The sequence below is a fragment of the Typopeltis vanoorti genome, chromosome 3 (assembly GCF_054136105.1).
Source record: "Typopeltis vanoorti isolate ZY-2024b chromosome 3, IOZ_Tvanoo_1.0, whole genome shotgun sequence".
In the NCBI taxonomy this organism is placed as follows: domain Eukaryota; kingdom Metazoa; phylum Arthropoda; class Arachnida; order Uropygi; family Thelyphonidae; genus Typopeltis; species Typopeltis vanoorti.
In genome coordinates this window covers 36,112,266-36,138,567 of record NC_143551.1, presented here as the reverse complement: position 1 = coordinate 36,138,567, position 26,302 = coordinate 36,112,266, and the positions used below count along the sequence as shown (strand labels likewise).

General features: G+C 36.6%; 1 protein-coding gene across 2 annotated transcripts in view; it reads left to right on the top strand.

The window, feature by feature from the left end:
* The window catches only part of LOC150108046 (uncharacterized), a 342,334-nt gene that overhangs the window by 295,368 nt on the left and 20,664 nt on the right, over window positions 1-26,302 (top strand). For both annotated transcript variants that reach the window (XM_090390587.1, XM_090390586.1), the window contains exons 21-24: window positions 322-1,140; window positions 3,633-3,802; window positions 9,826-9,972; window positions 22,287-22,376. In XM_090390587.1, coding sequence (XP_090246713.1) covers window positions 322-1,140; window positions 3,633-3,802; window positions 9,826-9,972; window positions 22,287-22,376 — 1,226 coding nt within the window. The remainder of the gene's footprint in view (window positions 1-321; window positions 1,141-3,632; window positions 3,803-9,825; window positions 9,973-22,286; window positions 22,377-26,302) is intronic.

The following is a 26,302-nucleotide window of genomic DNA, read 5'->3' as shown; positions in this document are numbered from 1 at the left end:
GACATGCTAATACCATTACCAGGAATGTTAGATAGAAGATCTCTGCAGTATTCTCATTATCTGTAAGTTTTAATCTTTGGTAATCACAACTTAGCCATTACCTATTGGCTAATGACTAATAAGGTTTGATTGGCTGCTTACTGGTTTCTAAAAGTTAGGGCTAAAAGAATTCTACCTGCTCTCTTTCAGGAAGCAAAGGCATTATAGAATTTATTGTATTTATTTTATTTTTAATCATTAATCTTACAGTTAAGTTAAATTAAGAACTTGATAATGATTGTCTCAGCATTATATCATTATTATTACTTTTTTTTTTTTCAGGATCCAGTGAAGATGAATCTACACTTGCCCATACAACAAGTAGTGATTCACTCATGCAAGAAAGCATATCGTCTTCTGGCTTGATATCTACAGACAGCTTTTCCCTTTTGCCATTACCTGAAGATTCTAGTCCTAAGCAACATAAAAATGTTTTGTTACTTTGTGATAATACATATAATAATGCTAAAAACCCGAATGCTCACACAGGCAGTGAGACATCATTATTGGATTTGTCATCAAATAACTTGGAGTATCCTTTTTCTCCTAAGGGTTCATTATTTTCCTTTGCTGAGCATACATCATCTTGTAGTTCACCAAAAAGAATACAGGCTTCACTAAATGGAATTCCAAATATGAGTGAATCTAGCCAAGATGAACAATGTTTTAATAATATAGATCTAGAATCTTCTGTAGATTCACTTTATCACACTTTACAAGATTCCAATTTTAAACCTTCTGATACATCCACAGTTGAATATTCCCCAAAAAGAATTAATAAAGGAAAAATTTCTTATAATGATCAAGAGAAAGGAAACACTGTGTGGTCATTTTCTCACTGTTCTTCGAGTAATTCTGGCAACAGTCCAATGGAGTCTCCACTTAACAGAACTCAGTTTTCTCCAGATTTAGGCATAGAATCTGATCCCAACAGAGACAGTTGTTTCTCTACACTTGAATCACCTTTTAAAGTCAAACTTTGTGAAAAAGAAAGGCAATCTCATTTACCTGACCATTCAAATGCAGCAACACCTGTTGAAGAGAGCAACGAACAGACTCCAGACACATACAATTGTTCACAGGACACTGGAACACAACCAGGTAAATCTCTGTCTCTCATCATGTAATATTTAAAGTTTTTCATTTATCAAATTGAACTATTCCCAAATTATATCCTATTTAATGGTTTACATTACAGAATTTATACCCTCTACAAGGGGGACTCCATAAACAGTGACCTAAAATGATGTGAGCAACTGAAAAAAAAAAAAAAATGTATTAATCACAAAAATATGATATTTACACTGTTCAGAACAGAACTCAGACAGGTTTTAACTATGTTTATGATAGCTTAGTGTTCACACCATGTCACCCTGCACATGTCAAAATGATACATTTCCTACCAAGCAGGTAGCATCTGGTGCCCATTCATTTCAAGTCTTGCATATGTGATTCTTCATGTAATCTACATTTTGTGGCAATAGCAGTCTTCCCCCCCCCCCCACTTCCCCTCACACATACACAGTGCCTTTCCTCCACATAACCTGGAAGGGAAACAATCAAGGGAAGTTAGATCTAGTGATCATTTAAATTACTGCTTCTGCTATCTTAATTTAAGTATTAAAATAATTGAACATTTTTAGAAATGTAATAGAGAATGAAATCTTTTCTGGCAACAAGACATTTATACAAAATTTCATCAAGAGTATTTGAGAGTTGGAGAAAGATGACAGAAGAAAATAACAAAGCAAACTAAAAAAGTTATATCCATTGATGAGGTTTTTGCATTCCCTCTCCATAAACCTTCTGATACACAAATAAACAAGAACATTTAGAATATCTTCAATGAATTGCTCTCATCACATTAGTAATTACTCATCACATTAGATGTGGAAGGAGAATATACCTTCCACATCTTCTTATTGATCTTGTTACAGGGTACATTAAACAAGAGATCCATAAGAAGATGTGGAAGGAATATTCTCCAGTTGATTGCAACAGTGTTTCATGTGGTATTCTATCAAATGCCTTAGCAAAGTCAAACAGTATCAAGTGTGTCTGCATCTGATGATGGTGTATGTCTGTGTGAGTGATATGGCAGCATATGTGAGCAAGTGGCTAGAAAGAAAAAAGAAATTTGTTGATGTGTTTCTTGTAAACCTGTAGGTTGCAATCATTGGGGAAAAGTATGGGAAGTTTATTCCAAAGGGCAGTGGCATATGGAAAGGTGGAGGATAAGTAAGAAGTTGGTTCAATAAGTTTGGGACTGAACTATATACAGCCAAACTGTATATACCTGTAGCTGTTCATATTCCTAGATGATTAGGGAAGTGGAGGGATGGTAGTGACCAATGCAGCAACGGAGCATATCTATGGGAAGATGACTGGTGGGAGTCAGTGAGATAGGGTCATCAGTTAACCAAATTACTCTCTTCTGAATACAATCAAGCATTCTAAATGAATCTTAGGTGCACCACTGTAAATATGAGAGAAGTATTCAAAGGGTGGGCAGATTTGAGCTGTATCAAGTGTCAAGAGTTTAGTAGGAGAGAAGTGCTGTTTGAAATGAAAAAGAATATCGACCTTTTTTGGAGGTTTAAAAGGCTATATATACTTGTACCAAGATAGGTTAGATGGGAGAGTTAACCCAAGAAGAGAAGATTTTTCTCTTCAAAGAAGAGAAAAATTTATTTGGCAAGAAGAATATTGTCAAAAGTGAGGGAGAGTAAGACATGGTCTTTTCTTCAGGAAATGAGACAGAATTGTGTTTTAATGGCATTAAAATTCACTAGGATATCCTCATCCCACTTGAGAATGGCAAGGAGATCAACGTTCAAGGCCATGGTTTTTGCATTCCCACTCCATAAACTTTCTGATACACAAACAAACAAGAACATTTAGAATATCTTGAATGGATTCCTTAACTGTTGATATATAAATTGTTCTCTGTTTGGAGTGGGGAAGTAAATAACCTACCTAGTTAATTTCACTCTTGAAAACTCAGTTCTGTTTGAATCACTCTTTTGCAACAGGTTGCAAATATTTATTTTATGTTTTACTGTATGGATTGATTCAGTGTGTGTGCATTCATTGGAAATGTCTCCAAAGAAAACAGAAATGCAAAATTTAGGTCTAGTGAATGTGGATATCACAAAAACTTTACACTTATTTCTTTGGAACACAAAAAAGTTCAGTGTACTATTTGCTGAAAGTTATTGATTCTTATGACTATTTCCCATTGTACAATAAAAATTATCCTGCATAAAGGATATGGTTGGGGGAATATGTTTGCACATTTTTTTTCCTATACTTCTGTTACAAAGTTCATTATTCACTGTTTATACAGAAACCAGCAGCCAAAGTTTAGTATCATTGCTGATATTTAAATGAATGCAAAACTCAAGTGTCCCTTGCTCAAAGAATTATTCTTGTATAATTTTGATTCTAGGCACTAAGTAAAGTTGAAAATTTTAACTAAGCAGATAATGTATTATCACCAATTTTATTTTATTCAAAGTTCTATAACTGATGGAAAATCAGATGGTAAAAAACCTACTAAATATTTTCTTATGTTCTATACATTACTCTTTTAGGGTCTGAACTGGATCTGTCAAGAATGTACACAGAACCCCTCCATGCTGTTGCTGAACTAGAGGATTATGAATTATTAAAGCAGTTAGTAGGTGAGAGCCTTGTAGTCATTAAGGGCATGGCTTCAAGAATCAAGAATGTCCTGGCACCCCCCGTTGGTACTTCTAGCAAGGTAATTAAAAATCACTCTTTTTGATCTCTTTTTATTTTTTTTTACATGACAATTTTTTTGATTGCTCAGTTAAATAATAAATGTATATCAGTCATCTTTATAAATGAATTAAAACCATTATATTAGAAGATAATTTTATTGCTAAAGATAATAAGGATTATAGAATAACTACTATGAATGTAAAAAAAAAAAAAAATACTGCAAACCTTATATTTGTTGTGCTATAAATAATATTACTCTCAAGACTATTATTGTTATGTCTCCATGAAGTGAGTCACAATTTCAAGAGATCTTCATAAACTGTCACTGTGTTCATCATGCTGCTGCACCTTAAGTTCTGTAACCATTCATTTTGTATTTCATTCATGTGGTATTGACCATTACCTTAATGCATAGCATCATACATCTCCGCAAGGAAATGTGTTTTGCATTAGGAGAAAATTCTAAGGAAAGTGATCAGAGCTTACTCCACTTTTACAACGAGTTGCCTAGTGTTGCACTACTTGCAGCCACAAACTTGACTTACTTGTCTGTTTGCTTACTTGGGAAAAAGAATTAAAAACCTAGCTTATCAAATTGCTTGGTATCTTTAACATAATGGCACTAACCAATATGGAGGATAAGGTTTGGCACTGACAACTTCTCAACAAATTGCTAACTTATGGTCTGCCTTCCTCCTTTTGCAATATTGGATTGCTGGTTTTCTCTCAAGCTGTTCAATATGTGTGGTGGAAAGTGTTCTCTCTTTAAATTTTCTAATAATGCAGGTGTTCATCAGGATTCTATTTATATGAAGAAGAGGGTGGATTAAATAAATGGCTTGCTTTCACTTCTCAGATCCTATTCAGTTTTGTTGATGATAATCTCTACTCATTTTAATTATATTACAAACCCTGTAGTGTTCAAACATCTCAAACTTCAAGATCACATACAATAACTGCTCTAAACACAGTCTTGCAATTGTCTCTTCTACAGATATTTCCATGGATGTTTTTCAGTAGAACTAGCATCCATTATGCCCCTTCCATTTCTGCTAAACATACAACATATGCAACAGCTACCAAAATCCTTTTACAGTTGAACTGCTGACTCATCAAATCAGCTATTCCTGGTCATCTTTCATTCCATCTACCTCATTTCCATAGAACGGTCTTCTACTTGAAGTATTCTAGACTACAATCACCACCTCTGATACTTTGCTCTTGACTTCAGCCCACTCATGGCATTTATTTGTTATAGTCCTTGCAGCCTCTCATGTGTGTATATAACTGTATATATACACATGAGAGGGATAAATGTATATGTATAACTGAGCTATGTGCCTTACCACAGTTGTAATATGTGTTCTGAAGATGGCAGTTTGAAATTCAGCAATATATTATTATTATCATCATCATCAACAGACCTTCATGGAGTCAAAAGAATGGGTGGTCCCACTCTCATATGCACAGATTGTCACATAAGTTGGCGCACTAGCCAAGGAAGATGGAGATGGATAATAAATTGGTTAGATGGACTGGAGATTGGCTCTCTGAACAATGCCAACAAGTTGTGTATGAAGAGGCATTGAAAGAAAGTTAACTAGTGGTGTGACACAAGGTTCTTGAGCTCTTGCTGCTAATGGTAATTGTATTGCTGTTAATGGTATAACTGAACCCCCCCCCCCTATCAATCCACATTTCATGTGGGATAGAGGAGGTCATCAGTTATTTGCTTATGAATGCAAAGTTGGGAGAGTTATAAGGAGTGATTCTGATTTCACCTCCCTTCAGGAATAGACCACCTAGGAAAAATTAGTGGGTTCACTTTAATGCTAATAAGTGCAAGGTGATGCATTTTGAAGTGTAGAGATATAAGATTAAGTACTTATTGATAGAACTGTGCTTTAGGAAGTGGAATAGTGGTCTGAATTTTAGAGAGCACAAGGCAAGTGTTATTAAAGCTCACAGTGGATTGCTGCTATGATAAGTGGCACACTGATATGTAAGGAAGCAATTGTGCTACCGTATAAAGCATTGGTCAGACCACAAATAGGCTACTATGATGTGGAAATGCTGGAGAGATCCAGACACTAGGGACTTAAGCAATATCAGGACACTAGATTATTGAGTGAATGTAAACGTGTTTGGTGGACAGGCAGAAAAGAGGTGATATGATAGAATGATAGAAACATTTACATTAATAAAGGGAGTTTACTGGATTAATAGTAATAATAATTATTATGGATAATTTAATATTAATTTAATAATACCAATTTAATAGTCTAATATTAATTTGATTTAATTAATGATGCTAATAATTACTGCATTAATTGCTGTGAGTCTTGACTTCGTGGAAGATCTGGTGTTAATGATAATTATCTGTAGTGCTCATTGGTCCTTATGGTCTACAATTTGCTAAGCATTCTTAGCTTTCATAACCATAAATATGATACGAGGACTGTTCTTATGCCTAAATATTCACTTCTCAGTTGCGGAACAAAAAATCCAAGTTTCTGAAAGAAAACCATTTCACCTAACTCATCTTCAACTGAAAAGCTCTGATAATAGCTCTTTGCATCCTACATGGCATTAAAACCGAAGTTGTCTTATTATTATTACCCCAAGACTCCCATGGTGTTAAAGATTTATCATAGGAGGTCCCTTTGATACACAGAGCTCATCATACTATGCTTTACATACATTCAAATTCATGGAAGACACACTACCGGGCAATGTTCAATTGAAGTTCTCATTCACAACTCTCAATTTAAAAAAACCATCTTCTCACTCTCTTGCTTACACCCTCATTATACAGTTTCTAGGGATGACCTCCTGTTCTCTTTCCCATCTCCCATCATTTTATGAAAAACTTCTTTGATGTTAATCCTCTGACAACCCCCTTACCAAATTATGTGTATCATAATCACTCCTCTTCCTCTTATCTGCTAGACTCTGTAGATTACATATTCTCAACCTTCTTCATATTCAGCATTCCAGAGACCAGAAACTACCTCAATCAATCATCTCTGGACCATTTCCAATATTTCTCCATCCTTTTGAAAACCAGGTGATGAAATCTGTGCACATGAAATCTGTCCATATGTTGCCTAATCAAAGCCTTATACACTGGAACCAGAGTCTCCTCACAAGTCACTGTCCTCTGCATCATCACCAGAATTTGTTGTCTCACAGTTTTGGCAATATGTCCTCTAAATTTTAGATCCTTATCCACCAATCACCCCACAATCTCTTATTTCCTCCATCCCCAACAGTATATCCCACCCCCCCACCAAGCATAAATTCTAGATCCCATCTTTGTTTTCCAAATTTTAAAACCTTGCATTTCCTAACATTGAATCGGCATCAGCATCTCCACTCCCATGCCCATTCACTCAGTTTAGTGAAGTCTTCTTGTAAGGTTACAACATCTGCTCTACTCCTCATAATTTTTCCCAATTTTGCATGATTTGCAAACAACCAAATATCCCATTCAAATCTTCCCCAGTATCATTAACATACGCCAGCCTGGCTGGCTGAGTGGTTAGCATATCCACTCTCCAACCAAAAGGCTGTGGGTTTGAATCCCGCTGTGGACATGGATGTTTGTGATTGTCTGTGGAAATACAAGTGGTAGTGGTCGGCGGTAGATGGCATTGGTGTAGTTGCGGTCAGTTGGTGGAGAGAGAGCTGTAGAGTAGGTGCCCTCCCTCGATGAGTCTTTGGACTCCCTGGAGGTGTCTAATAATAATACAGATTAAATAGCAATGTTCTAAAACAGGCAACTGAGGTACACTACTAGTGACTTTTCTCTTCTGGGAATTGTCCCCCCCCATACACAATTTCTTGACATCTATCAGATAGCCAATCTCCAATCTAATGCATTAGTTTAATATCTAACCCATACCTCTCTAGTTTGACTATCATCATATGTGGTAATCTATCAAAAGCCTAAGTATACTACTGTATATATTCATCTCCCTCATCAAATGCAGCATCACCTTATTGTAAGAAGGAAGTAGATTAGTAAAACATGACCTCCTTTTAGCAAATCCATCCAAGATAATAACTAATAAAATTATTAGACAATGTACAATCATCTAATATGTACAATTGTCTAATACGCACAATGGGATGTACAACGTTCATCGTGCCCATCCAACTTGTCTGAGTGAATAAGCACGGGAATGGAGATACCAGTTCAATGTTACGAAATGTAAGGTTTTTAAATTTGGAAAACAAAGATGGGATCTAGAATTTATGCTTGGTTAGGGGATATATATTGTTGGAGGTGGAGGAAATAAGAGATTTTGTAGTGATGGTGGATAAGGATCTGAAATTTAGAGGACACATAAGGATGGCAACCCACTACTCTCAGTGGACTGTATTGGCTCTCCAGTTTACTACCTCAAAACATCTGTCGTCATCTTTGGAATCTCACTAGCCATACCAGCTCTTAAACAGTCTTGACTTCAAAGAGAAAATAATAGATCTATATCTGTCTAATAATGTCTCCCCATTCACCAGCATACCACTACAAGAGACTTCAGTTTTTACAATCTGGTTTCCCTGAAGACATTGTCAACCTATTTAAATTTACCATCAGTGCAGGCTATTTTACATAGCATAATAAGTTGTTCAAACAAATAGAAGGAACAGCAATTGGGCAGTCCCATCTCACCAGCCTTAGCTGATTATTTTATGGCACATCTAGAAAAATAACTCTGATTCTATATTCTCTAAGTCTTGTATATGGTTATGTTTTGTTGATATACAGTATGGCACAAAAAACAGTAGTGAATAATTCACAATGATATATGTTATGGAGTAAACAGGCGTCGAAGTTCAGTACTGTTTTTTTTTTTTGTGCCATACCATATTTGCAGTCTGGTCTCACATGGAGTCAGAATTACTTCAGCTCCTAGAGAAAATAAACTCTTTGTACTCCTGTATCAAGTTCACTACTGAACATGAATCTAATAACTAATAATAATTTACAATCCCACAGGTCATATTGAATTTTCAGTTTATTGGAAGCCAACCTTTACTGGCAGATACATTCACTCATGCTTCCACTATCATTCATCACAAAAAATGAGCATTATCAAGAGTCTAACAATCATATGATCTGCTCTTCTGATCTCCTTCTGTTAGATGAACTAAATAAAATTAAAAACAATTTGATATGTAATGCATACAACAAAACTTCCATTCAAAAAATTTATAATTATCATCTTTCTACCAGACTACAATCTGATGTGTTAATACCCTACCTTAAAGGAACCTTAGAACAAATAGCAAGGATTCTTGATAAAATCAGTCTACACACTTTCTTCATGTGGATCATTTGATAGCTTGGTGATTGCTATCCCAACTGTAAAGTATGGTGGTGGCAGAAATCCAATTTGTGACTATGTATGTTTTTTTATCCAAACTATCACAAAGGGAAAAGTGTACCTCTATATTCTGAATAATGCTGCATTTGTCATGAAATTCTGTGATGAAATTCATATTTGTTGCAGCAAGATAGAATGATTCCTGTTAGTCTGTAAAGTGCTGTGGTTCGGTTCAATGATACCAATGTTCCTCCTTTAGATCTGGATTTTTTTGAATAGCCAACTTAAAATTCAGATCTAAACCCAAATGAACACTTGTGGGAAGACATGATGATATGTGATGCATCATCTCTGCAAGTCATTATCACTGACAGAACTCAAGACATTCATGTGTGGAAAATGAAAGGTAAATCCTGTGATACTTCCTGCAATGAATTTCACAGAAAAATTGATTTCCATTCTTCATATTTCATTCCCATATCCTATCTTAGGTGGATCTGTGATTCAGGTCAACTTTTGTCAACATATTTCATGTGATATATTGAACTATTTGGGCTGTTCAGGTTGTTGCCATCATTCTAGTTCTTTAATAATAACAAAGTTTTAGTGATATTAATGTAATACTTATTTTGATTTGAATAGCCTAAATACATTCATAAAACATTAATGAAGTTCCCCTCCTTATATACTTTTATTTCACATCTTACAGATGCTGGAGACATTTACATTTAAAGAGCTTGGTTACAGTTGCCAGGACCTTGAGCTGTATGTGGAGAAGAGTTGGCATATAGCAAGTGGCTTTGTGGTCATGCCTTTCTCACCCAGTCGTGAACATATGGCAACATTAATCAGAAGAGTAAGTTACTTCATTCTTGCAGTTTCCATATATTATGAATTTCGCTAATAACTATATGGCTATGTAAAATTACAGTAATATTTTGAACTCTTCTGCTTTTGTAATTTCATTTCTCACTGCAATAACTAGCCAGCATTAATAATAGTCCTTATGTAATTATTATAATGTAGACAGTATTTTGTTAGGTTTTGCTAGCAAAACAGCTGTTCTTTTAAGCTTGCAAAATTAAGAATTAAGAAATGCTCTCAAGGGTGAGGGGGAAAAAAACCCAGTTGTAATGATCAAGGGAATCTCCCAACATTGGTTGGCAATGCAGATTGTATCCCTCAACATTAAGAACAGTGAACAGAAATTATGTATAACTTGAATATATTCCTATAAATATTTTCCATATAAACTTAGGAAATATATATATACAAGAGATCTGGTGGTATAGGAAATATTCCACCAGATCTCTTGTCTTCCTACTTCCTTCAGTATAGCTCCTCCAACAGAGTATGCTGCCTCCCATCGATATATCCCAAACTTCGAGACTTTATACATTTTGCTGCATTAAACTGACACCCCATTCATTTGCCCATCTGTCCAGTTTATTCAAATCCTCTTGCAGGACTGCCACATCTGCACTATTACTAATAACCCTTCATAGCTTCACATCATCTGTAAACAACTGAATATCCTCTTGCAATCCACTGACAATGTCATTGATATAAAGGTTAAACAATACAGGTCCCAATACTGAGCCTTGTGGGACCCCACTTGTAACCTTCTGCCTCCTTGATATTGTCCCACCATACACAACTCTCTGATACCTATCAGATAGCTAATCCTGAATCCAGTTAACTAACCTGACATCTAAACCCATGTGCTGCAACTTAAATATCAGTTTATCATGTGGAACCCTGTCAAATGCCTTTGCAAAATCCAAAAAAATGGCAGAATATGCCTTTCCCTCATCAACTGTTCTTGTTACATTATTATAAAAGGCAATCGTATTGCTAAAGCAAGAGCGGCCCCTTAACAAATACATGTTGACTCACAGATAATGTTACCCTCATCTGCCCAACACTGTATATAGTCCCCCACTAATTTCTCTAAGATCTTAACAACTACTGATGAAACACAAACTGGTCTATTATATAACACTTCCAATATGCTACCGCCTTATGCAATAGCACTAATTTACCTTCCTTTCATTCCTTGGGTACCGTTCCCATAGCAAGATTTCACTGAAAAAGACAGGTTAATGGAGTTGTTAGTTCTTTAGCACATTCTCTCAAAACCTGTGGTAAAATACCATCCAATCCCACAGCTTTATTGACATCTAGAGTACTCATTATTTGAAACGCACTCCTCTTACACCTCTAAACCTTGAACCTACCTTATCCCTCTAGTATTAAAACCTACTTTTCCAGGATGAAATATCCAATAAAGTGTTCATTGAACAACTTCACTATGTCCTCTGCATCAGTCACTCTATTCCCATTTTTATCCAACAATGTCATTCTTTCACAATCATTTCTCCTCCTACTGGCCAACTGGCTAAAAAATTCCCTAAGATTTTCTTTGGATCTTAGTGCCAATCTCTTCTCATATTCCAGTTTTGTCTTCTTTACCATACTAGTCACTTCTATATTCTTCAAGCATCTCCTCTCCACCTCTCTCCTTATATCTCTTCCATAACCTCTTTTCTTCTGCAATTCCTGTTTGATATTGTTCGTCATCCACTTTACACCAAATTGTGTCCTCTTCTTCATTCATGGAATACAGCTTACTATTGCTGCAAACAAATATTCCTTCATAATTTCCCAAGCATTAATGATATCTTGCCCTTCCAATTCCTCCCTCCATGGAACTGCCCCAAGTTGATATCTAAGACTATTATAATCAACTGCCTTATAATTCCAAATATACTCCTGCATGTCTATTCATCTTCCAAGTCAAAACCATATGGTCACTCTCTCTCCAACTGGTGGGAGAAATGCCATCTCAGTTATAATCAGCTCTTCTGATGCTATGACCAAATCCAAAACTCTTGAACCTCTTCTTCTCTCTATTGCATGTTGCCTAAGACATTTGTCCCTCAACAGTTCTAGAAATTCCATTCCCTTATTACTACATGCATTTTCCTCTTCTCGATTTATACTGCCATTGTTCAAATCTCCCATAACAATCATTCTTCTTGCACTTGCCAAGCTCAACTGCCTAAACATCTCCTGCTCCTCCCCCCCCTCTGTGCTCCTTGGCTTGTAGCAACACCGTTTGCGAAAATGTATGCATTGAGGAGAGCAGTTGGAGTCTGGTTAAACAACGATAGTAGAGTGAATGTGTGCAAAAAGTGTAAAGAATGTAAGGATTTAAAGAGTGTTTCAGGTCGTGTGAGTGATATCGTTGTTGAAAGTGAGAATCTAGATAACAGTGATATGCGAGGTATGAATAGTGATATTTGCGAGGTAGTACCTGATAGCTGTGAAAGTGGTGTTGAAAGTGAGAATGAAGGTAAACATACAGAACGATTGAATGAATCGTCAGAGAATAAAAATGATGACACTGATGCAATGAGTGAGATCACTCTGTTACGCAGAGCGATAACATAGGGCAAATCGGCAGCTGGAGCGTTGGCAAAAATGTTTGCCAAGCGTACCGACTAATAATCGGCAAAAGTATGATAGAAAATATAAGATATGATAGTGAGTGTAAACAAAATGAAAGAGCGAGTGTTGTATGGAGATTCCTTAGTAAGAGGTGTGTTAGTTGACAATTTAACAAAATTGTACCAACCTGGTGCGAACGCTAAGAATGTAAGCAAGTCAATTAGAATGCAAAAGCAGCAGGTGAGAGAATTGATAGTGGTAGCAGGTACAAATGATTTGAAGGGAAACAAAATGACTATGAGTGAGGATGTGATGGAATTGCTTGAGGTAGCAAAAGAGAAGAGTGAGAGAGTTAGGATGGTGAGTCTGTTTCTGTGGTATGACAGTGAAGAGTATAGAAGGAGAGCCATAATTGCTAATGACTTTATGTGTGAATTATGCAGAATGAGTGGTGTGGAATTTGTGGATGTGTGGAATGAGTTCAATGGGCGAAAAGATTTATATAAAATGGATGGTTTACATTTCAATGGATTTGGTGTACAGAGACTTGAAAAGGTGTTGTCGAATGTAGTGGAAGTGAATGTGCAGAATCAGGAAACTAGAGTTATTAAGGGGGGAGGAGTAGATATGCAGACTTTAGTGAGACAGTTGAGTGTGTGAATGTGTGTAATAAGCTCAAGCGAGTAGGAAAGACCACGAATCAGAATGGGATAGTTAGTATAAGGCATCAAAATAGGGATGGAACAAATCGGCTTCTGCAATTCATGTATACTAATGCCAGAAGTATTAGGAACAAGAAGGAAGAATTTTTGGCCTTGGTTGGCACTTCCAGACCACAGGTTATTGGCATTAGTGAAACATGGCAAACAGAAGATGACACAGCTAGTGGGATTGAATGTCAGGGGTATGGTGTGTTCAGGAGTGAAGGGAGAATAAAATGGGGGGAGGAGTGTTATTGATGATAGCTGATGAGCTACAGCCAAGGAGAATAGAAGTGGAAACTGCAGGATAGAGAAAAGAGCACATTTGAGGCTATTTTGTGTGAGATTGAAACTAACAGAACAAAATATACAGTTGGGTGTTGCTATAGACCAAGCGATGGAATAGATGGTGGATATAGTATGCATAAGCAAATAGAAGAAATGAGTGGAAGGAGGGCAATTATTATGGGAGATTTCAACTATGGTAACAGAGGACACATGGGAGGAAGGAATTGGATTTTATGCAGTTATTAAGGGATAACTATCTGCGACCGCATGTAATGGAAAATACTAGGGGTCACAGAGTGCTTGACCTAGAAATTGCATCTGAGAATTTGGCTGTAACGAATATGACCACATTGCCACCAATTGGTGAGAGTGATCATAGGGTCTTGACTTTGGAGGTAGCTAAAAGTGTGGAATTTACAATTAAGACAAGGTACATGTGGAATTATTGGGCTGGTAAATATGACAAGCTTAGGAGTTTGATTGGTTCAGTGCCATGGCATGTACAACTGCAAAGGCGAGAAATTGATAGTGCATGGGAGGCGGTTAAGAAGTGTTTGCATGAACCAATGGCTGACTGTATACCTAGAGTCCGAATAATAAATCAAGTAGGGGTTAAATGGATGAATAACACCATTAAGCTTGAGCTGCAAAAAAAAAAAGAAACAACTATGGAGGGAATTTAAGGAGAAAGGTGACCGGCAGGCACATGAACGGTATAAAGCGCAGGCCAGAAGGGTAACGAGTGTGGTAAGAAAAGCAAAAAAGGATTATGAAAGAACATTGGCCACCATGCAGGCTAAAGAGAATTCCAAACAGTTTTTCGATACGTTGCAAGTAAAAGGAAAAATGTATATGGAAGATTGATTTTAAAGAATGCCGATGGTAGGGAGGTAACCGAATCAGTGGATATAGTTGAATTACTGAGCGAGCACTTTGCGAGAATATATCATCCAGGTGGTGACATTGCAGAAATGAATGAACCAATAGATTATACGGGAATTGTGGTAATGAAGTGGAGGTGAGTAGTCTATTGCAAAACCTCAATGTCAATACATCTGTAGGATTGGATGGTATACCAGCTCGTGTCGTATGTGAAGTGGCTAAAGAACTGTCAGTACCCTTGACTATATTGTTTAATTTGAGTCTCAGGTCTGGGTTTGTCATGCACTTATGGCATCATCTGCTTTAGTTAGATGATGAATTTAATTTAAATTAACTTTTAATTAGTTTTTCATCGTTTTTATCTTTTCTTACTGTTACTTACTTTGTTTCAATAAATAATGACGTGTAGAAGGCCTAATAAAACTCTAACCATGTGCATGACGGTTTGTTTACACCGTTTATCGCTCACGACACTTTCTGGCACTACCATTGCATCAAATGAAGTAATTTTTTTATAATTAAAGTAGCCATTTTATTTTTTATTTTCCTGTCTGTTTTAGGTCTTGTTTTAATAAATTATGTCTTATAAAAGGCTCCAGAAGCAAATATAAAACAAATCATGTGGTTGTCTCAGAAATGCGCCTCCGGTAAAAGGCCTAGCTGTCGCAGAAGTGCAACTCCGATAAAATAAAAGTTAATTAAAGCACGAAAGCACAAGATTCAGCTGTAAGCCGAAAATTAAATTGTTCGTATGATTTTGCCTGTGATATGTGTTGATTGCCACCTAATATTCAACAAAATAATGCCAGCCTTGCTGGCCGAGTGGTTAGCGTGTCCGCTCTCCAGTCAAGAGGCTGTGGGTTCGAATCCCGCCATGGGCATGGATGTTTGTGATTGTCTGTGGAAATACCAGTGGTGGTTGGCAGTAGATGGCGTTGGTGTAGTTGCAGTCACTTGGTGAATTGTGTGTGGTGAAAGCAGAGTTGTAGAGTGGATGCCCTCCCTTGATGAGTCTTTGGACTCCCTGGAGGTGACAAATAATAATAAATAATAATAATAATCTTTTTATTTCTGTATTTAACAGATCCAAACAACCAAGATGAAATGTGTTCAGTTAAGTGGTGCACAAAAGCGAAAACTATCAAAAAAGAAACAAGAGGAGACTTTGGAATTAGATTCCAAGACTGCAAAGCTGACTAATTTCTTCACACAAGTTCCACAACATTACATACCAATTCCTGATCAGAGCCAATCTCCATCACCAGAAGTGGACACAAATACCACTTTGATCTTCAAAATCAAAATATGATGATGTTGGAATCATCAAGGTGTCACAAGCAGGTTCATCTAGCACATGTCTCACTACTGACCTCACTTTGTCTGTAAATTCTTTCGATATCTCTACTGCAAATGTTGATGCAAGTTGTTTACAAAACATTCTGAGGATGAAATAATTGCTGAAAATGAAAGTTTAGTGGGCCATGGTGATGATGGTTAAATGATTCAGTCTGCAAAAGATGAAGTAAATATAGCAAAAGATCCAGGGTTGTGGCTTGATTTCTCTGCTGATGACATGGCTTATTGGACTACTTGTGGACCCAGTGACTGTCAACACCACAATGGGCCATTGTGGTGTTGACAGTCACTGGTCTTATAAATCTTACCAACATTTCAGTAGTGGCAAACCAGTAAGATACTGTTCACAGAAACTTTTTGTTGGGACAAAAGCCAATGGTGAGGAATACAAGAGAGAGTGGTATTCACCATCAACGGGATCAGTTTATTGTTTTGTTTGTAAACTGTTTGCTCCTAAAAATTTCTCACATTTTGTTACAAGAGAAGGGTTCAGTGACTGGCGAAATACTATTGTAATTGATCAACTTGAAAAAAGCACTACTCACCGAGACTCTATGCTAATATACTTAATTCACAGACAAGGTGTAGAGTTGGGACAACAGTTGGAAAAACAAATTCAGGAAGAGTGTGATTACTGGGAACATGTTCTGAGGCATGTTATAGCTGTTATTCACACGTTAGCTGAACGTGGCTTGGCTTTTCGAGGAACAGAAGAAAGATTTGGATCATTGCAAAATGGGAACTTTTTAGGGCTGCTTGAGCTCATAAGTCAGTTTGATCCATTTTTAGCAGGTCACATTGTGAAATATGGAAATTGTGGCAAAGGAAATCCTTCTTATCTGTCCAAAGCCACCTGTGAGGAACTCATTCAAATGATGGCTCAAAAGGTCCATGTGCTTATTGTTGATGAAGTAAAATCTTCTGGTTGTTTTAGTTTGTCAGTTGATTCAACACCACATCTGTCACATATTGACCAGTTAAGCATGTACTTAGGTACTTAAAAGATGGACAGCGCCTATTGAACGCTTTTTAACCTTTCTGGAAATGAAAAGCCATACCGGTGAGGAAATGGCAAATCAGGTGTTGCAGTACTTACGTAAAGTTTGTCAGATAAACTTTTCAAAATGTAGGGGTCAGTCTTATGACAACACTACTAACATGTCTGGGCATTATAAGGGAATGCAGCAAAAAATTTTAGAAACAAACAAGTTTGCTATATATGTGCCCTGTGCAGCTCATTCACTAAATTCGGTAGGCCGAAGTGCTGTTGACTGCTGTCAAGAGGCGGTTAATTTCTTCTCTATAGTGCGGTTGCTCTATACCTTTTTTTCAGCCTCAACCAGCCAGTGGACAAATCTTAAAAGTTGTATTGGAAATGAAAATGTCTTAAAATCCCTCTCTGATACCAGATAGGAGGCACATGCTATGGCAACAGCAGCAATTTTGAAATCTTTCCTTCAAATTTTAGAAGCGTTAGACTGTATAGCTGAAGACCAGTCACAAAAGGGAGACACTAGAAGAGAAGCAGATAGTATTGCAAATAAGATGCAAGAGCTGGAATTCGTTTTTATGTTGAATTTTTGGGATGAGATTTTGCAAAATTTTCATAGTGAGCCAAGTTCTACAGAATGAGGATGTCAACTTAAAAGCATGTTTAGATCTGTATGGATCATTAGCTGACCAATTGTGCACTTCACAAAATGAATTTGAAAGATATGAAGCAGCTACAAAGGAAGTGCTACCAGATGTTGATTACAAGGCAGCTCAAACTCGCAAACGTATCAGAAAGAAGGTACGCAATGACGGAGATGCTCCAGAAGTATATCTGAATGCCAGAGATAAATTTCGTACACCACCTTTTACACAATTGCTGACAAACTTGAAACTGAGATGAGAAGAAGAGGAGAGATACATACAAAGAAATATCAGAGAGATATTCTTTTCTAAGTGATGTGTCATATAATGATACTTCAGTGACTTCATCATCTACTGAAATTGAAAGGTATTCTCAGTGTTGTCAAAAGCTGATTGATGCTTACCCAGAGGACTTGAACACTAATTTATCAGCTGAGCTTCAGCAGTTTCACTCATATGCGCCATAAGTTCAGTGCAACAAAAAATGTAAAAAACAAGATTCAGTCATGGTGAACTTTATAAAATATTTGTAGAAGACAATATTGAGTGTGCCTTTCCAAATGTAGATGTTGCCTTTCGTATATTTTTAACATTAATGGTCACAAATTGCTCAGCTGAGTGTTCATTTTCTCAGTTAAAGTATATTAAAAATGCCATCAGAACAACTATGCAAAAAGGCAGGTTTAATGCCTTATCTCTACTAAGTATAGAAGCAGATATGTTACGTAAGATTAATTTTAAGGATCTGATTAAAGACTTTGCAATTAAAAAAAGTAGCAGAAAACTTTTCAAATCTAAATAAAGTTGAAGTATACAAAAATAAACATTATTTTCCATCTTACTATAAGTTTTATTTCATTTTGAAAAATAAAAATTTATTTTATGGTTTATTATTGTTTACATTTTGAATTACATATATATGGGGCACCAAAATCTTTTAAGTGCCTAGGGCCTCTATGGGTCTTAATCCAGCCCTGGTTTAATGCTAATTGTAAACGACGAGCTACGCAATGGCAAATCGCAATGTTGGGAAATTTTTGTAGAAGTTTGATTGCAACACCTGATTTGTTTCCTAACATTACACTAGCTCCATCAGAACAAAATGCAATGAGATGATTTTTTAAATAGTTATCAGAAAATCCATATGAATTTCAAGTAGCAATTATAGTAGCATGTATAATTCCTCAGGTATTTTCTAGTTCTACAAGATCTACAAAAATCGTACATGGTTCAGTGAGCTCAACTTGTATGTGAATAACTTAAATACTTATTTTTGATAATGTTGTCGATTCGTCTGCTATTATAGAAATTTTGCAATTTTTTTCTATTATTTTGGAGAATATTTCTAATTTTATTTGTTTAGAAATCTATTCAACTATTCTAATTCCTGAGAATCTAGAATGCAATGATCAATACCTAGATCAATACCATTTTTAATTTGCAGCTTTATTAAATCTGGTAAATCAGACATTGGTCAGTTTCTCTTCACCAAACTATTATTATTACGGGCAGCTCCAAGGAGTCCTTAGACTCATCAAGAGAGGCCCACATCATGTCAAGAACAACTATTCGACATTCACATAGTATCTTTCATACTTCTCCTTGAACTCACTTACAGTCATGGCACCCACAACAGATTCTGGCAGCTTATTCCACTCATTTACTACTCTCCAAGTAAAAAACATAGCTCTAACACCCTTGCTAACCACACTCTTACCAAGCTTCCATGGATGGCCCCTAGTCCTCCCACTATCAGTCCTATTCTCAAAAATATCTTCTGAATTAATCTTACAGAAACCCTTCAGTAATTTGAATGTCTCAATCATATCACCCCTTTTCCACCTATCAACCAATTTCTGCAGCCCACAAATCTTAAACTTGTTCTCATAAGGTTCATTCCACAGACCTGCTATCATCTTGGTCACTTGTCTCTGGATCCTCTCCACCTCCTCCCCATTGAGAAGAAACCCTGGTGCCCATATCTGGGCAGAGTATTCACTGAGGCACAGTTTTGAGTGTGCTTCAGTGAATAATATGTGCAAAGATTTGTTCCGGTAAGAACAGTTGTACTTTATAGCATTTTAGAGTGAAGTTATAAGAGTTATCTCCTTCTGTTAAATCCTAACATTAACTGTGGTGTAATTTTGCCGAAGCTAGAAGATTAATAGTCTCCCCCCCTTAAAGTGATAACTATCTCTTGACTGAGCTATGTGATTTCTGACTAAGGGATAGATAAAGAATACATTTGTTAAAAATATTTGCTGTGAATTTCAGTGTTAAAGAACTTTAGAACTATCTTTGCTTATTAAGGAGAAATTAGATTTTGAAGGTCAGTGTTTAATAAAAAAGAGTTGAGTGAACGTTATGAGTAGTAAAACAGAGTTAATTTTGCATTATCTTGTATCCAAAGTATGCTTATGTATATATTATATAACCTTGCATTAAATGTTTTGTTTTATTGATTTCAATTTGTTGTTAGCCTGATTCTTTTTCACTGCACCGTTCATAAAATTATCGGACTTAGCGGAAACCTTAAATGTTGATGTTAAGCGCAGCCTATATAATAAAATTGGATTGCTAAAGTTAATTAATATTTGATTCCACTATTTTGCATAGTCTAATCTGAATATAGGGTGGTGCAGTATGATAGAAATTTCCCTATATTTGGCTTAGTAATCAACACACAATTAATTAACCCTATTAAGAACAACGTTAAAACAAGATGGCGGATCAAAAGACAGGAAGGACGATCCAACACTATTCATTATTAATGCTCTTCTATTCAGCTCGTCATCATACCCAGGCAACAACTCACATTCGCACGCGCGCACACACACACACACACACACACACACACACACACACACACACACACACACACACACACACACACACACACACACACACACACACGGTGTAAATCACCACCCGGTTTACACTGCCTCTCAAGTCATTCGTGCCCACCATCACAATCATCTCATTCACCCTTTCACCCTGCTTAATTGCCATAGCCAAACTTTCTATTGTTCCTCCTGGCATCCTATCTTTCACACCACAGATCATCAAGTCTCCATACATCACACCTCTTACCACTCTGTTCCTCGATTGCTCACCTGTATCTCTCTCTCTCCTCTAACATTTTCTCTCCGTGTTCCCCTACTTATCTACTGTCTTGGCATCTATCTATTCTTGGTTCCAGCACTCCCTTGCATTCTTCTCATTCGCTCTCTCTCCTGTTTCTATTCTCTCCTCTTCTATTATTCCCATAATTCTCTCTCATTCTCTCTTTTGTACTGTTTCTGTTCTCTCCTCTTCTATCATTCCCATAATTCTCTCTCACTCCTACTTTGATTCGCTTTGCATTCATCTCTTCCATTCGCTTAATATTATCTTTCACTCTTCTCGACTCATTCCCTAGACATTTCACCTCCTCTTTCAGTTCATCTCTCTCTCTCTGCAAGCTACACACTCTTTCTTGAAATTCATCCTCCCAATTAAGACCATCTCTGAAAACTTCACATTTATTCAAACTTTCCACACTCCCCACTCTTACTTTTTCATTTATATTTTGCTTGTTATTCTCTATCACACTACTCATCTCTCTAGGTCAGTATTCTCCTGCCAATTGTGTCTCGTCCATTCCTCATGTGATACACATGTATCTGAAATTGTGGATAAAGTGTTGGAGAGATTGGGGAGTGGTGCTAAGATTCAGAATTGAGTTGATAATATCAATATCATCTGGAATAATCAGCCTGGGTTTATTGCAGGGATGGGATTTTTTTTTTAGTAATGTACTTATGCATTACAACAAGATGACAAATGCATTGGACAATAGAGATGTGTATACAGTGGTATAGTTTTTAGCTGCATGCTTTGCAAGAGGAAAAACCCTGCAATACTTTACTTATCAAAGAACCAAATAATTTGCCTTCAGTTGGAAGCCTTTATAAATATTGCCCTGTCTTAGGCAGGATTCATACCCAGATTTTTGCAGCCCAAAGGCAACAGGTGTATTTTTTCTTTCAGTTTCTTCATTATGTGGGTATCATTTCTACGCTATAGTCTTTCAGATACTCTATAAAAATAATTGCAGGATTTGAGGCCTCAAGAATATGGGGCTAAGACCATCCATAGCAAAATTTTCAAAGAAGCAATTAAAGCAACATGATTGCCAAAAAAGGGAGCTCCAAAAATTGTATATGCTTATGAATTTGAGTTCCATTCCATCCTGCTGGAAGTGTCTCCTCAAACTGAACACTACTGTTTTGAAGAAATGGGATTTTTTTTTCTTCCAAGGACTTGCTGATAACACATTCTGATGTTATTGTATTGACAAGGAAAACTGGTCCATCAATTCTCTGCCAAAACTGTGCATAATATATTTCTATTGACATGTTATGATTTTCTGTGGTTCATATCCTTCTTGATAACCTCATCATGGATATGGAAATTTGCTTTATTGGTAAACTAGATGCTTCAGTGAAGAAAAGAGTCCTTGTAGTAATGAATCACAAAAATCTATTCTTACATCTTAGATACATTGAGGATGTGGTACATTTCAAGTTTATATGGAAAATTTCATTATCTTTCATTGATGTTTGTATTATGTATTTTGAAAACCAAAAACATAAGAATTTAAAGCTTTTTTTTTTTAAATATATATTGTCCTTATACGAAGCTTACTGCTTGTTTATTCAAACTAAACAAGATTAGACGAGTCTTAAATCAACCCATCTTTGAGTCAAATTACATATATTTATTCATTCATTTATTCATAACTTTCTTTTTCAACAATTTATGTGCATATATGTGTAACTTCTAAAAAAGTATTTTTTTCTTTGTTATTTTTCCTTAGAACAACTTGTTATTTGAAGAATTATCAGATGCCAAGAATAAAGTAGCTTTACAAACTCAAGATCTTCAAACTGTCATGTCTAAATTAGAGGTAATTAACTGATATTTTCTAAATATGGTATTTTTTTTTTTCCATGTTATATTTTCTAAAGAGATAAAAACAAGACTTGTATATAAAATTACTTATAAGCAAGTTGATTTCAAAGTATTTATGCATTTCACCAAACTTATACTATTGGAATCACTTGGGATATTTCAAAACCTTAATGCAAATATATACATGGGATATCAGCCTGTGTATTAAGAGAATACAAGTGAATTGGAAGCTGCTCTGACTAAACTGCTTATTTTGTCTTAGTTCTGGGAAGGTACCAAAGAAATGGGAAGAGGACAAAATAGATCAGTTGCATAAAGTAGGCTCCAAGCCAGGTACCAAATAACAGACCGATGAGAATCTCAGGAATGGTGTTTAAGGTATTGGAAACATTAAAAGTAAGAATTCGGAAATGGGACAGGAAAATTATACTGTATGGGGCACAGCATGGTTTTGTAAAAGATAGGTAATAAATTTAGTTTAATCCTTTATCCAAGTGTAAGCAAACAAAGTTTGCACCTGAAGTATCTTCAGGACTGAGGCAACTCGTGGTAATGGTGGACCAAGCTCTCATCACTTGTCTTAGTATCTCCCATAATGCAAAGCACATCTCCTTGCAGACATGTATAATGCTATGCATTAAGGGATGAGAGCTAGGTCCACCTTTACCACGAGTTGCTTCAGTCCTGAAGATACTTCAGGCACAAACTTTGTTTGCTTACACTTGGATAAAGGATTAAACTAAATTTATTATAGTCTAACCAAGTGAAAAAAAAAAACTTCCAACATCTTTCTCTAATCCAGAGTAATTTAATAATAAGGTGAGACACCTTTTGGCAACTTGTATAGGTAAATATGACTTCTTCATTACTTCCACCTTAGTATCACCACCTCTGGGTCTGGGTAGTGGCCCTTCTCTTCCCTTAATGCATAGCATTATACATCTCCGCAAGTAGATGTGCTTTGCATTATGAGAGATACTAAGACAAGTGATGAGAGTTTGGTCCACCTTTACTATGAGTTGCCTCAATCCTGAAGATGCTTCAGGTGCAAATTTTTTTTGCTTACACTTGGATAAAGGATTAAACTAAATTTGTTATAGTCTAACCAAGTGAAAAAAAAAAAAACTTCCTGTAAAAGGTAGGTCTTGACTAAGTAATTTGCTCACTTGAGTTAAAGGAAATGGCTGTACAGGTTACCATACTACTAGACTTTGCAGTGGCATTTGACAGGATACCACTTGGAACTCTGATATCTGTTAATCAGTTACCTTCTTATGCATGTCACTAGCTTCATATCCAACCCTATTTGCACCAATTTATATAACTAAGAATAGTAGAGTATAGTATAGTAAAAAACTTCCAACATCTTTCTCTAATCCAGAGTAATTTAATAATAAGGTGAGACACCTTTTGGCAACTTGTATAGGTAAATATGACTTCTTCATTACTTACTTACCACCTTAGTATCACCACCTCTGGGTCTGGGTAGTGGCCCTTCCCTTAATGCATAGCATTATACATGTCTGCAAGGAGATGTGCTTTGCATTATGGGAGCCATAATGGTTTATGGTTACCATACTACTAGACTTTGCAGTAGCATTTGACAGGATACCACTTGGGACTCTGTTATATAAATTGGTGCAAATAGGGTTGGATATGAAGCTAGTGACATGCATAAGAAGGTAACTGATTAACAGATATCAAAGAATAGTATAGGGAGAATTGAATCCAGGAAAAAGATGGGCAACTTCAGAATTCTGTATAATTGGGCCATTGCTATTTCATTTGTGCATCAGTGATATATAGGAAATTATTTGAGGGGAAATATATAGTTCTTTGCTGATAATCCAAAGAGTGATAGTCAATGAGGATGTTATAGAGGACAGCTTAAATAGGCTACTAGTATGAGAAAACACGAATGGCTACCAGTTTAATATGACAAAGTGTAATGCACTTTGAAAAGAAATCACAAGATCATCTCTTGTCAAAGGGCATTAACTGATCCTCATAACTAACACTGTACAGTCCTGACACCATCTTTGTTATCTGCCTTTGTATCCTTTCCACGGTTAATTTATCCCCTTCAAATCCTGGGGACCAAATCTGAGAACAATAGTGTAAGTGTGGCCTGATCAGAGTCTTATACAACAGAATGACAACCCTTTCATCTCTGTAGGTCAGTGTCCTTCTCATTATTGCAGCAATCCTCTGTGTTACCTTCACTACCTTTGCAATATGTCCCCTAAATTTCAGGTTTCTATCAATCATCAACCCCAGATCTCTTGTCTCCCCTACTTCCTCCAGTTTAACTCTTCCCATAGAGTGTGCAGCGTCCCATCGATGTGACCCAAACCTCAAGACCTTACATTTTGCTGCATTAAACTGACACCCCATTCATTTGCACATCTATCTAGCTTATTCAAATCCTCTTGCAGGGCTACCACATCTGCACTATTACTAATAACCTTTTCCAGCTTTGCATCATCCACAAACAACTGAATATCCCCTTGCAATCCACGGACAATGTCATTGATATAAAGGTTAAACAATATAGGTCCCAGTAATGAGCCCCGTGGAACCCCACTTGTAACCTTCTGCCTCTTTGATATTGCTCCACCATCAACTCTCTGATACCTATCGGACAGCCATTTCTGAATCCAGTTGACCAATCTCACATCCAGACCCATGTGATGCAACTTGAATATCAGCTTATCATGTGGCACCCTGTCAAATGCCTTTGTTAAGTCTAGGAAAATGGTAGTATATGCCTTTCCCTAATCTAATGCTCTTATAACTTTATTATTAAAGGCTAGCATATTGCTAAAACAAGAGCACCCCTTCACAAACCCATGTTGACTTTCACAGATAACATCACCCTCATCTGCCCAATACTGCATATGTCCCTCATTATTTCTCCAAGATCTTACTAACTACAGATGACACACAAACTGGCCTATAATTAGACACTTCCAGTTAGCTACTACCCTTATGCAATGGCACTATCTTACCTTCCTTCCATTCCCTGGGCACCTTTCCTGTAGCCAGACTTTCATTGAAAAGCCAGGTCAAAGGCACTGTCAGTTCCCTAGCACATTCTCTCAAAACTCATAGTGAAATATCATCCAGTACCACAGCTTTACTGACATCCAGAGTACTCAGTATGTGGCACTCTCCTCCTGTACCTCTAAACTTTGAACCTGCCCAATCCCCTCTAGCATTAAAACTGACTCCTCCAGGATGAAACACTCCAATAAAGTGTTCATTGATCAATTTCACTATGTCCTCTGCATCAGTCACTCTATTCCCATTTTTATCCCACAATATCATTCTTCCACATTCATTTCTCATCCTACTGGCCACATATCTAAAAAATTCCTAGGATTTTCTTTGGATCTTAGGGCCAATCTCCTCTCATATTCCAGTTTTGTCTTCCTTACCATATTAGTCACTCTTCTGGCTTGTGTCTTATACTGTTCATGCATCTTCTCTTCACCTGTCTCCTTATATCTCTTCCATAGCCTCTTTTTCGCATGCAATTCCTGTTTAATATTGTTTGTCATCCACTTTACTCCAAATTGTGTCCTCTTGTTCACTCGTGGTATACAACTTACCATTGCTGCTAACAAATATTCTTTCATAATTTCCCATGCACTAAAGATATCCCGGCCTTCCAATTCCTCTCTTCATGAAACTTCCCCAAGTTGACGTCTTAGACTATTATAATTACCTGTCTTATAATTCCACATACGTTCCCTTCTCTTTGATGCTCCTGCATGTCTATTAATTTTCCAAGTCAAAACCATATGGTCTCTTTCTCCAACTTTTGGGAGAGATGTCATCTCAGTTATTATCAGCTCTTCTGATGCTATAACCAAATCCAAAACTCTTGCACCTCTTGTTCCCTCTATTACATGTTGCCTA